Here is a 13,139-nt window from a genome sequence, read left to right as displayed (position 1 = left end):
AAAAGTATGCTTTTCTTTGTTGGAAAAAAAAATGTTGCTAATAAATGTCAAAAATTCCTTTCACAAATTAACAATGTTTGTTTTATTCTCAGTCAAAGAATTTATTGCAATTCGCTATTTTGGATCTGAGATTTGAAAGCTAAAATAAAATCAGTTATTTAAAACAACAGTTCATATTTCTTTCCCTAAATATTGCAATTACAAAAGAAATACCCCTTGGAAGCACGTAGCATTTGAGCAAAAAAAATTTTATTGAATTCCTGAGGTCAAACCTATTTATCTAGATCAGCTCAATGATGCTGAATCAAATATGCTAGTTCTGAATCAACACAGGCGATAATCTATGTACCTTGGTATATGGACTTAAGAAAAAAATATAGAAAAGTAATCAAACATCTCTGGACTGGAAACTAAACACTCTCTTCCCATGAGAAGGTAAACAGAACAGAGACTACATCAGATGAAGAGAAGAACAGACCTAGTTCCTAATCACTTAATTAACCTGACTCTCTATTTTCTTATCTTTAAAATGGAGATAAGAGCCCTCTTTCAAAGTTGTTATGAAGACCAAATTAGACAAAATATTGGAAGCACCTAATATGGTGCCTAGAACACACATATGCTTGAAACTACCCTTTCCATTTGGCCTTCTATAACTGTCTCTTGATGAGATACCGACAGAGAGACACTACTCTGGGGGAATTCATGGAGTAAGTCACTTACATCACTCCATTGGTTTAATGGAGTTAAAATAAACATTTTATAAACTGCCATCCTTCTGGTAAGATATTCATCATAGTAAAATAAAACTGGCTTTAAGTTCCTTTAAGCATTGCCACAAAATTCTAGTACAGAGTAGGCATCCCATAAATATTCGTTGAATGCTTGAGTGAATGAGGATGAGTTAAGCCTGCAGACACACAAGGAACACTCAAGGAACTTACAACCCCCCCCCCCCACACACATTGTACCAACTTATTAGCTAAGGTTCTCAAGACAGAACAATAAGATGTTATAACAGGAAGCTACCAGAAATTTGAAACTAAGTATGACTCCTTTGACGCTTTAATTACTTTTCATCTTTGGGAGAGGAAAAGGAATTATTAACCGCTATTACTTTTTGGTATTAAAGAAATCATTTTACAAATTTTACGTGTCGTCTTTTGCTTCACAAGTATCACCAATCTCATCAGCTCAAATGACAAGCTACTGGTTGATTTACATTTCTAAACCAATTGCCTGTGATATCAGGGCCTGAAACTTTAATTGGGGTACACAGAGAGAGCATTCTAATTACTGCAGCCAGGAAGCTTCACAGAAAGTACACTTAATGGAATTAAGCTCAAGCCAGTTCTATAAACTTCCAGAAGCATAAACTTCCAAATCAGAAAACCTTGGACAACAGAAAACTAATAAGATCCTCTTTAAACCTTTTAAGTATTAAGAAAGGAAATGTGCATTCACTGAGTAGACCTTTATGCTCCCTTACAACTTTCAGATCCTTTGACCTCACCAAAAATAGAAATTCTTTCAAGATGCAGGATGTTTCTAGGATTAATCCAGCTCTCAGGACCCAGGTTTCTAACACTGAATTTTCAGAGACGGTTTTTCAGAATTCTTAGAACTAGCAATAATTCAAGGATCAATCTCAATTTAACTATTCACCCACTCACTCAACAAATATTTATGGAGGACTTGATAGATGTCAGACACTGTTCTCAGTGCTTGGGCCACAACAGTGAACAAAACAGACAAACATCCCAGCCTCCATTAGAGACAGATGATAGATAACAAACATAACAATTCAAAAATCATAGACTAAGTTAAAAGGTAATAGATGCTGCAAACACAGAAAGGGGGATCAGGATTGCCAGGAAAGGCAAAGGCAGGTTTCAATTTAAATACGATGCTCAATGTGAGCCTCTTTATAAGGTAATATTTGAGAAAAGACTTCAAGGAAGCAAAGGTACTCATTAGTTCTGCAGATATTTGGAGGCACAGCATTTCAGGAACAGGGTCCAGTCAGAGCAAAGGTTCTACAGCAAAGGGTGCTTGGCATGTGTGAGTGAAAAAAAAAAGAAGAAAAAAGGAAGCTAGTGTGGCTGGAATAGAGAGAGTCAGGTAAAAGTTATAAGGACAGAGAGGTAAAAGGTTAGAGGGAGAAAATCAAGAACTTCCTGTTCAAGGAAACCATTGCCATTTCCCATCAGAAGAATTTCTCCCTTGGATACTAAGATATTTCAACTAGCGAGAACAAAAGCAGGGAAGCAAAATTGTGAGTTTATTGGGTGAATTGGTATAAAGTGTCACTGTCAGTTTCACTTCTTAATTCCCGGACCCATGTACTCTGCCTGTGGGAGAAACTCTGTATTTGGAGCTGGTTGAGAACTCATGCTATGTATCCTCTAGAACTGCACCCCAAACTCACACTTTTCTTCCTGCTGGAATAGCAACTGAGTCTTCAACATGAGACATTCCACTTTTTACGAGGTCCATGTTCACACAGGACCCATAAATCTTATAAGTATCAGTCAATTGCCTCATTTCCCTTGTAGTGGGCGTTCCTTAGCAGAAGCAATGTTGTGTGGAAACTGTGACAATAAGTCATTCTGTAAGTCAGGAATGACAGTGTTGACAGAAACTTGGAATAAGAAAGAAAACCCCTCTGGTGCAGAAAAATCACGGATCCCTTCTAAGTTGAAAGAGGTCCAATGTATTTAATTCCTTCTAAATGGCTGCCTGGTCCCTTCAGGTGTGACCCTGTATCAGGAGCATATTGTTAGTTTCTGCTGTTGGCAGCTTGGACACTCAGCAGTGTTGGGTAAGGGACCCAATAATGACAAGTCCTTCCATAATTCCCACCTCTGCCATCATGACTTCTTTGTAGCTTGAGTGACCATATAACGCAGTTTGATGAGGAGAGTTCTGGTTTATGTTTGCTCTCCTAGCTTACTTATTAACTGCTTTAACTCTCAGAAATTCTGCAGTCTGGACAACATATCATGTGATTCTTCTATTCATACTCACTGTGCATACAATGGCATATACTGACTGACATTCACAAAATAGATCAACTGGTCAACTAATATTATCAAGTGCCTCCTTTTGCAGTGCTGCATTTTATGAAACACTTACATGGAGCACAAATATACTCATATTCTAGTCTATTCTGTGATCCCTTATACCTCTTCCTCAGACCTCCTTGTTGCCAGTCTTTCAATCTTGTTTCTTCTAAGTCCTTGATCATACAGCCAAACTGTTTGCTACCGACTGTGATCAATGTAGAGCCACACTGCTGACCATCTGTACAGTCAAGGTCTAAAAAACCCCTAATATTTATTGAAGTTGTAGGATTCCCTTCCTACTACCCTTTAAGTCAATCCCCTAAGTAGGGGGCGGGGGAGGTTGTAATTTCTGCTTCTGGATGATACTCAAGAAATATTTTGCAGAAATCTATAAGCCAGTCTTTAATTTCTTCAAATCATATCAAGGATTTTTGGCATTTCAACTTCGTTTAGGTGGGCCATCACGGAAGCCAGGTTTTGGTCAAACAAGCAAGTAAAACGGAAATCATTCACATCTCCCTGACTAGCTCATGGAAACCAGGATCTCTGGTAAGTGCACTCACATCAATACATTTGACTGTATCTAACTTAGGTTCTCCCTAGGCAAGCACATTGCAATATAATACCTCCTTTTTTCCTTAGGATTCTGACAAGGCTTCTGGCAAGGGAGGCTCTCAGAGTGAGGGTCAGGGTACCCAAAGTCAATCAAATTCACCCAATTGTCCCCACTCTCAGTTCTCACCATCCCACTCTTTCCCAGTAAGTAAATTATCTTTCACGGAACAGATCTGGCAAGGCTGTGAATTAAATTACATTGCAATTTGGCAACCTGCTGGATCAGACTCTATCATTTTTGGCTATGTCAAATTTGTAGCTATGAGAATTAAGAGGTCCTCGAGGGCAACCACAGAAGCACCTTAATCCTCTGACCATGTCTTGAGCAAAGAATTTAAGCCCTGAATTATGCCATTTCTTTCATTTCTCCAGTGTTTTAGAAAAAATTCAGCCCATCTCACATCCCTTGTATTTCAAATTTGTACTCTATTGACCTACCACAGCAGTCAGTTGGTCCATCAAAGCACTGCCCGTAAAACAGACTCTTCATTCCAGGAAGCCAAGAGAATAATTTAAGTAAGTGAATTTTGGAGTGCATGCCAGGTACCACCAGTGTTCCATTTTCAGATGGTAACTAGATTTTAACTACCCTAAGATCCAACTTGACCAAGATCCTAGATGCCAACTTGGAGGGTTTGATATCTTTATTCAGAGTTCAGTGCAGAATCCTTCTAGGTAGTTAAGCAAAAGGGAATTTAATATAGGGAATTAAGTTATTACAAAATCATTAGAAGGTCTAAGGGAGCACACTCCAGGCTGGGCTTGCAGGAAAGACTCCTAGAACCTGTGGAACTGATCTTCCAGGAGTGTTGCCACCTCTGCCTCAGTAAGGACAAAAGGACGCCACCACTAGAACTAACTGCTTTCAAGAACACACCACGGTGACTGTGATTCTAGGATCAGAGAGCAGGATCACGAAGCCACCATCATCATCGGCTGTAAATACCCATAAAACTGGTGACCAGACACTGAAGTCTGTAGGAAAAGAAAAAAAAAAAGTGATCTTACTTGACAGCAGAACTAGCTAAAATGGCAAGAAGATGGCCACTGTATGCCTTCCAAATCCCAAATGAGCGTACCTAATCATCGAAATCGAATTCACTTCCAGAAACTTAGATGCTAAGGAGTCTGGGAGACACAATTTTAGCTTTCCAGCTCACTAGAAAGAGGTGAGATGCTTGGCGCCAAGTGACCATATTTACTATAGTAAAAGGAAAAAGAAAAACAGGGGGAATAGTGTTCATATTTACTGAGATGCAGTTAGACTACAAAAGGAAAAGGTTTGGGGAGATATTCAAGAGTGCCTTTTCCTGCCTTGTACGAAATACAAAAGACTCATGTGGATCAAAAGTCAAGTTTGGGTACACGCAAAAGATTATCCACTTCCTTCAACCCCAAATGATGGGCAATTCACTGTTCCTGTATTAGGGAGGGGGCCCAAGAGAGTCCCTAGAAAAGTTTTCAAGTGCATGTAAAGAGAGGAGGCTAACGTCTTCTTCTCCAACTGTAAGTCTGTTCCATCACCAGCATGCTGATCTGTGCCAGTGCTATCAGAACAGGAGAAGAACTCTGGGAGAAGGTGGTATGGTGGGACGCCCAGGTGAAGGAAGGGCAGGGACCATGTGCTCAAGGTTACCAAGAAGTACAGAAGATGGATCCCAGGTGCTGCAGACCCCAGGTGAAATTAAGGGCTACAGATCTGTGAAATACTACTAGAATATGGGGCCAAAGACATGCATATGAGAGGAATGTGGCAAAAGCCATCATTGGTAGATCAGTTGGAAGATGGAGTCAAGTCTGGCAGAGGATGACCAAACCTAGGGGAGATGCTCAAGATAGCATCCCTCAGCAGCCAGAGCTTGTCGGGGTCTTCACCTGTCCACACTGAGTTAATCTGTGGACTTCACCTCTCCACAACTGGCCAAAAAGCTAGACTAGTTGTGATGATCAACTGTAAAGGCACAGTGCAGGTACCAGAGACAGGAGGCTGTCCACCTTATGACCACCAAAGAAAAGAATAGCCAATTTGGCTGGATCGGTTACATCAGTACATTTTCTCTCCCTCTCCCTCTTTTTCTCCCTCTCTTCCTCTTTCTATTTTCTCCCCCTCCTTCCCTTTTCCTCTTCACCTCCTCCCTACCTTCTCCCTGTCCCAATACCAAGTGACCAGGAAAGAGAGAAGCAGTGTGGGAAAGTGCAGTCCCCACCCCACCAGAGCCCCAGGGTTACCTGACTATGGGTAGGAGAAGAGTTCTAAGTAGAACAAGAGATTGAGGTTTTCAAACAGGTACAGCTCAGTCTTCATAGGCAAAACTATCTTAATAAACAAAAGTGACTGGAAAATTCTGGAATTACACTGAAAGGTCAGTAAGGGAGCTTTCCCCAGTGAGAAACAGCCTTTGGCCAAGCGTAGTTAGGAACAGGTACCAAAACATACAACTATTTCATGCTTATACCTTAAGGAACCAAGATAACCTCAATTCAAGCCATTTATATTAACAGCATCATTTACATTCTGTTTTTAACCTCTGAGCCTTTTCTCTTGGCATAGTTCTAAAAGAACATTTATTAGAAACCCATAAGACTGAAAGTGATGGCTTTTTGTACCAAGCGTTTAATCCAGTGGCTTCTACTATACAAATCATCGTCATTAGCCTTCCTGAGAGAATATGGATTTATGTTTCTTTTCAAAGCTCCGGAGAATATGGACAAAAGCTGTCCTGAATACTAACATGTCGAGAAAAACAAAATGTAAAGCCAGTTGAAGAAGATAATCAAGTCTTATAGCAAAAGTAAATGAAGTGTCATCCAAAGAAAACTGCTTATTTGGGAAGGAGAGGAAGTAATGCTTTTCTGTTAATATGTTTTTAATGTAGTTTTATAGAATTGAAAATCTTTCTCCTTTATTTACTAGACTCAGCATAGCTTCCCCTTTCCTAGGCATTGAACTATCTATAAAATTTCCCTAGCAATATGAATTTTGAAGAGTATTTTGATCGAATGTCAAAAAAAGAATTTTTTTAACTTTTAAGATTATATTAACTAGGAGAATACAAGCATCTACTTTTTATCTTTTTTGGGCAACAAAAAAATTCTACTTCATCCCCTTCCAAACAAAAATGTATACATGTTTTAAGGGTTTTGCCCTGTTGTAAGGAAACAATATAGGAAAGGCTAAATTTATAAAACAAATTAATTAGAAATGAGTAAATGTGTTACAAAGTGACTCACCAGTAGGTCCTTTAAATATGGAATTCCTGTGTGATTAATTCTACAAAAGTTTGGTTTATACAGAAGCTTTGTTTCAAGTATTATTACATAAAATGAAGTAAACTTATTAAATAAACAGACCCATGTCCATCTTATGGAATATTTTCCTATAAAATCATATAGTGACATTGATACAGTATCATCAGTATTTAGGATTAGAGTCACAATTTTCGAAGTTTAAATAATAAAAATATGCATATTTCCATTTTAGGGTAGAAAAACTTTAAGATAATACTCTTCCTATCTTACAATATTGTATTTGATCAAAACACCAATAGAGAAGTTTACATTCATTTAATGATATAATTTAATAGCTAATATTTCTTGTATTTTAACCTTAACTTCCACTAACACACAAACCACGCTTTGCAGGCAGTAAATAAATAAATGTCTTTTGAACTGAACAAAAACCATACCTTTTTTGGTGTTACTGGTTTTTATTAAATTCCCTCCTTAACTTAAATTCTAAGTTCTCCACTGGATTTGTGTGGTGATTGATTGGTAGATTGCATTTTGTTTGTATTTATTGGGTTCTTTAAGTATATTTACCTTTGCAGCAGCTCTTTTTTTTTTTTTTTTTTTGTCCCTACAGAGAAACTTGTTGATTGAGCAGTTGGCATGCTGACCTTTTCCCACCATGGCACATTTCAGTGGTGGTGCAGCCAGTTACATGGGGACCAGAGAATAGACAGGACAGTGCGTGCTGAGCACACTGTCTTCCTACCAGAGCGTCCAATAAGAACAACTATCATTAAGTAATGCAAATTGAATTTTGACCTCAATAAGTAATCAGGACAAAATACCTATTTTCCTTTTGATGTTTCTTGCTCCTGGGATTCTAAAATAATATCTGAAAAGGAGCCTACGTGGGAAAAAGACAATGGCTTATTTAGATTGTTTTGAACACAAAAATCATGTCACTTCAACAAAACAATCACATTCTCAGAGATTTTTACCTACCTGTACTACGCTTTTCATTATATCTCTCCACATTTTATCCACGGTTGTAAATCGTCTGCCTTCCTCAGGCATTTGAGACATAATGTCCGGAGAACTAAAAATGGGCTCCAAATACAGCCACGTGGCTTGGACCTTGAGCCATTCATCCAGAATCTCCTGAAGCAGCAGGAGTTTGCCCTCCCATTGCCTGAGAAGCAAAACACAGTGGCTCTTATCAACAGCAAACCAAGCAATGTTTCAGATGATAAAACTCAAAACCATGACTAGGCTGTCAATCTTACATGCAATGGTGTTATTCCAATTTCCATTCTTCTACCTACTAGCTCTGTTCTACAAAATCTGTCTCTGAATAATAGCATCAACATTTATGCTAATACAGATATATACATGTTAGATGTACCTATCTACAAATGGGTTGGTTTCTGTATATCAGTAAACCTTTCTGCAATCCGATTCTATGGACAAAGGGTACAAACTGAGAAATGAGATTTTAGAGATGCTGATGGTATTCTCAATCAAGGGCACTCGGAACTTCTTAGGAAAGGTAATTACATCCAAGATTTATTTCCTTTAACATTCTTATTTTTTCAGTTTTTAAAAACTTTGGGGCCATAAAGGCTGTATTTCCAGAATAAAATATTTCAATTCATAAGATATAACTGGCATTTAAAGAAAAATCTACATAATCTTAAATACACTAGTGTGGCATTCGTGAGAAGGAAGCATTTTTGAATTTACAATGAGTTATCAGTTTATTTCTAAATATGGAGAACAAAAACAACTTAACTTCCTCAAGAATAAATATTATAATTACAGCATAAACTGACAATTTTACAAGCACAGTTCTATGGTCTTTGCATGTATTTGCTCTATCCTCACAACAACCCAAGGAGGCAGAGTCCAGAGTGTTGTATCTTTTTACCAGTAGGGAGACTAAGGTACATAGAGGTAAGTACCAGGTTCAAGCTCACTCAGCTAATAAACAATAGAGCCAGATTTGAACCCAGACAGCTGTAACCACTACACTATAAGAGATAACATGGCCATAAAGAAGAATGATTGGTTAATGGCAACAAAACTTAGAGATGGGATGGCTTTATGTGTAGATTCATACATTACTCGTCATTTATAATTTTAGATTGTTAAAACCAAGAAATGTATACAGGAGTTCAGAAAGTCACCAGGCATTTTTAAATGTCTTTCTAAAACACCTTCCTTTCAATGTTCATCAATAAATGTGTCTTTCACACAGGGAAATGAACGCCTCTACTTCCTTCTGGTACTCTTCCCTCCTTCTCCATCTAACCCCTGACTAATGCAAAAAATTTCTCACTAGCTAATGATCTCATGAACAGTCCTTAAAAATAGAATCTAGATATACCACTTTCAGAGAAGTTCAAAAATTACTCTTGATGAGCACATTGGAGCAAGCTGGGCAGGAGGCACAGCAATCAAACACTGAGCCAGCACCAACAGCTGAGCAAGCTCAGGTTTAGGATAATATATCAATAACAAGAGGCTGATATCACCAAGCAGGTAGCTTTCCCTCACCATGCAAATTCACAGTGGAGTTGGTAGTCTGACTTGGATTTACTCTTTTTTAAGATAAAATATAAGCTGCTTAAAAGAAATCACAAAAAAATTTAAAAACTGACAGGATGGGCTTCCCTGGTGGCGCAGTGGTTGAGAGTCCGCCTGCCGATGCAGGGGACACGGGTTCGTGCCCCGGTCCGGGAAGATCCCACATGCCGCAGAGCGGCTGGGCCCGTGAGCCATGGCCGCTGAGCTTGTGCGTCCGGAGCCTGTGCTCCGCAACGGGAGAGGCCACAACGGTGAGAGGCCCACGTACCGCAAAAAAAAAAAAAAAACTGACAGGATAAAGGTCAGATTTAGTTGGCTGTGTCAGACGCTCAAAATTCCAGATGAGAATCATAGTTTCATGCTTTTGCACTTATCTAGCCATTCTTTATGCATATGACTGGAAATTACAATAGGCTTTGAGGAATCATCGACAACAAACTAATTAGTATATTTGGAAAATTACATTATCATCTTCAGTTTTACAGTTTATATGTTCTATAAACTGTGTTCATAGGCATGAGACTATTTTTGAGAGTCAAATGTATAAGATCAGATTGTGGGCAATAAAAATGAATATCTGGAAGCTGACTGTCTACTACCTTTGTTATGAATATATATGATAGCAAAAGGATCAGGACTCTTCCAAAAGCAATAAAGGTTATCATTCCTTACAATACACTATTTAACATATTAAGCATAAAGTACAGAACCAATTTTTAAGAAGAACTGGATATTCCATATGAGTGATAATTTTGGTAACATAGTATAAACACTGTCATATAAATAACACTTTACCTCATTTGTTTTTCATAGGGTTTAACGAAAGGAGATCCTCGCATAGTTTGTGTCTTAATAATATGGTCATCCAACAACATCTGAATTTCATCAACTGATGACAAAATAAATGTCCCACTTTCTCTATAAGGAAGAATGACAAATTCCACTGCATCCCATTCATTAATCATCTTCTCCATGGCCTTTTCGAGAGAATATTCTTTGCTAGCTGCTTCACTAATACCTTCAAACCTATCTAAATATGGTTCCAGATTCATATCTATAAAAGAGAAGACAGTGGAATCAACTGCTGGCTCCAGGGGGTAACCGACGATGCTGGACATGGCCTCCCAGTGCCTGGGGCGCAAACCAGGATTACAAACCACTTGAATGAGAGGAATGTGCTGCTTGAAATCTTCCACCTTTGCTCTTACTTTTTTTGTCATTGCCAATGCATTTGGAGAATCATGGAAGGTTTTCTCCAGCTTATATAGTCCTCTCCAGTAATTTCCAACTTCTGCTTCTATTTGGTCTGGATTCACCTTGTGATATGGTCCTTCTGTCCATGCCCTGTATTTGGTGCTAAATTCTACAACAGTTTCATAGAGACGAAGATAAGGGTTCAAACCATCTTGGATTTTTTTACGTTGAGGATATATTGATGGTAGCCAACCAAACGCCTCCTCCTCAGCATTAAGCTGCTCAATCTGGAAGGACAAGTATTAAGTATGTTATTCTGAAAGTGAATGATATTCAAAATAAAGTTTTAAAAAATATTTATATCAAATGTGACCAAAAAAACCTCTCATTAAACCCTAAAGTTAAATTAGGCCATAACTAGAAAAACTGAGCAGTGATCTCTTTTTTCCTATTTGCTTTATTTTATTTTTGTTGTTCCTATTTCTTTTTTATTACAGTTTCCAGAGAAAAATGACTGGTTAAGTTAGTTAAAATAGTAAATTTATATATATAAAAAGTCTCTGCCCATCCAGATATACTGAGGATATAGCTTCATTTATTTTATTTTATTTATTTTTTTTTGCGGTACGCGGGCCTCTCACTGTTGTGGCCTCTCCCGTTGCGGAGCACAGGCTCCGGACGCACAGGCTCAGAGGCCATGGCTCACGGGCCCAGCCGCTCCGCGGCATGTGGGATCTTCCCGGACCGGGGCATGAACCCATGTCCCCTGCATCGGCCTGCGGACTCTCAACCACTGCGCCACCAGAGAAGCCCTAGCTTCATTTATTAACTCACAAGAACTTAATTACTTTTTTAAAAATTCATTTTTTAAATTTATTTTTGGCTGCATTGGGTCTTTGTTGCTGTGCACTGGCTTTCTCTAGTTGTGGCGAGCGGGGGCTACTCTTAGTTGTGGTGCGCGGGCTTCTCATTGCAGTGGCTTCTGTTTGTTGCAGAGCACGGGCTCGAGGTGCACGGGTTTCAGTAGTTGTGGCACGCAGCTCAGTAGCTGTGGCCCACAGGTTCTAGAGCGCAGGCTCAGTAGTTGTGGCCCACAGGCTTAGCTGCTCCGTGGTATGTGGGATCTTTCCAGACCAGGGCTCGAACCCCTGTCCCCTGCACTGGCAGGCGGATTCTTAACCACTGTGTCACCAAGTAAGTCCCAAGAACATAATTACTTTTAATAAACACAGCATTGTGTTAGATACTGTGGAAAATAGAAAAAAGTATATTGCAAAGTACCAATTCCAAGAGTTAGTAATCCAGATGAGGAGTTAGATACCAATTATTTAATAATATAAGGTAACAGAAGAGATGTGTTAGAGCAGTAGCCATTTAATATAAAATGAATGGTGTACTTTTAAAAATGCTATCACTCAGAGACAAGAGAGCCTGCTGAAATAGCGCAATCACAGATGCTAGAGAAGCTACAACCAGGGCTGGGCCTTGAAGGTAAGTAGGATAAGAGACACAAAGAAAGCATTAATTTTCTCTTAGATTAGTAGTGAAGTTGTGAGGATATGGGAGATGTAGATGAGAAATCTATAGAATTGAAAAGAGTGAGATAGATACGTAAATTATGTAGATTGCTTAAAATTTCAGTGGCATCAGTTTTAAAAAATCTACAATTTCTCTTGTCTCAACATACATTTACATATCTGAGATTATTATAAACTATTTAATTACCTGAACTAAGATACTAAAATCTTACAATATATAAAAAGTGGTAGAGCATCATAATATGGTCTGTTTTCATATTTCCCCTTTTTATAAAAAACGCAATTAAAAATTTCAAACTTCTAACATGGCAAAGAGTACAGCTTTTTCCCACCCAGGTGCACTGATTTCTGAAATAGCGGTACTGGGAACAAAGTAGCTTGATGGGAGAAAATAATGGACCTAATTTAAAAACACAGCCACCAAATCTAAGCTGGCTTCCATGGAGGTGGGAAATCTAAACAGTAACCAGGTGTTATCACAGAATGTAAATGATCAAGATTAAAAAGCAGGTGGAGATATAACTCTATCTTTAAAAGATGAAGGCCACTGAAATGTTAATACTACCAATAGAAAACAGCAATGCTGCTCCCTCCTTGAAGCATGTCTATAAAATCTATTTGTGCCATTCATATTAATCTCTAGTTAAATGTAGTTTAACTCTTCTATTTGAATCCATTTCTTAAAGGTGAATATCCAATACAAATTCAAATGCTCATTCTGTTGAACTCATTCATCCTATTAAGAATTTTAAAATTATACCTTGTCTGCTGCTAAATCCAACTTTCCATTCAGTGTCTGAGCCTTTTTCAGGTACCGCTGTATATCTTGAAGATCTCCAAACGAGTAGAATTCTTCTGTCTGTTTAGCATAACTCTGCAATTCCTCCACAAACCGTTCACACCGTAACTAATAAAA

General features: G+C 38.5%; 1 protein-coding gene across 4 annotated transcripts in view; it reads right to left on the bottom strand.

Annotated features, from left to right (window-relative positions):
• DNAH7 (dynein axonemal heavy chain 7) overlaps positions 1-13,139 on the bottom strand; it is a 247,269-nt gene that overhangs the window by 167,420 nt on the left and 66,710 nt on the right. For all 4 annotated transcript variants that reach the window (XM_067741149.1, XM_067741150.1, XM_067741152.1 and 1 more), the window contains 3 exons: positions 12,984-13,130; positions 10,287-10,972; positions 7,911-8,097 (listed from right to left, as the gene is read on the bottom strand). In XM_067741149.1, coding sequence (XP_067597250.1) covers positions 7,911-8,097; positions 10,287-10,972; positions 12,984-13,130 — 1,020 coding nt within the window. The remainder of the gene's footprint in view (positions 1-7,910; positions 8,098-10,286; positions 10,973-12,983; positions 13,131-13,139) is intronic.

This window comes from Pseudorca crassidens, chromosome 6, assembly GCF_039906515.1.
Source record: "Pseudorca crassidens isolate mPseCra1 chromosome 6, mPseCra1.hap1, whole genome shotgun sequence".
NCBI classification, from domain to species: domain Eukaryota; kingdom Metazoa; phylum Chordata; class Mammalia; order Artiodactyla; family Delphinidae; genus Pseudorca; species Pseudorca crassidens.
The sequence above is the reverse complement of the archived record's forward strand: the minus strand, read 5'-3'. Positions and strand labels throughout refer to the sequence as shown.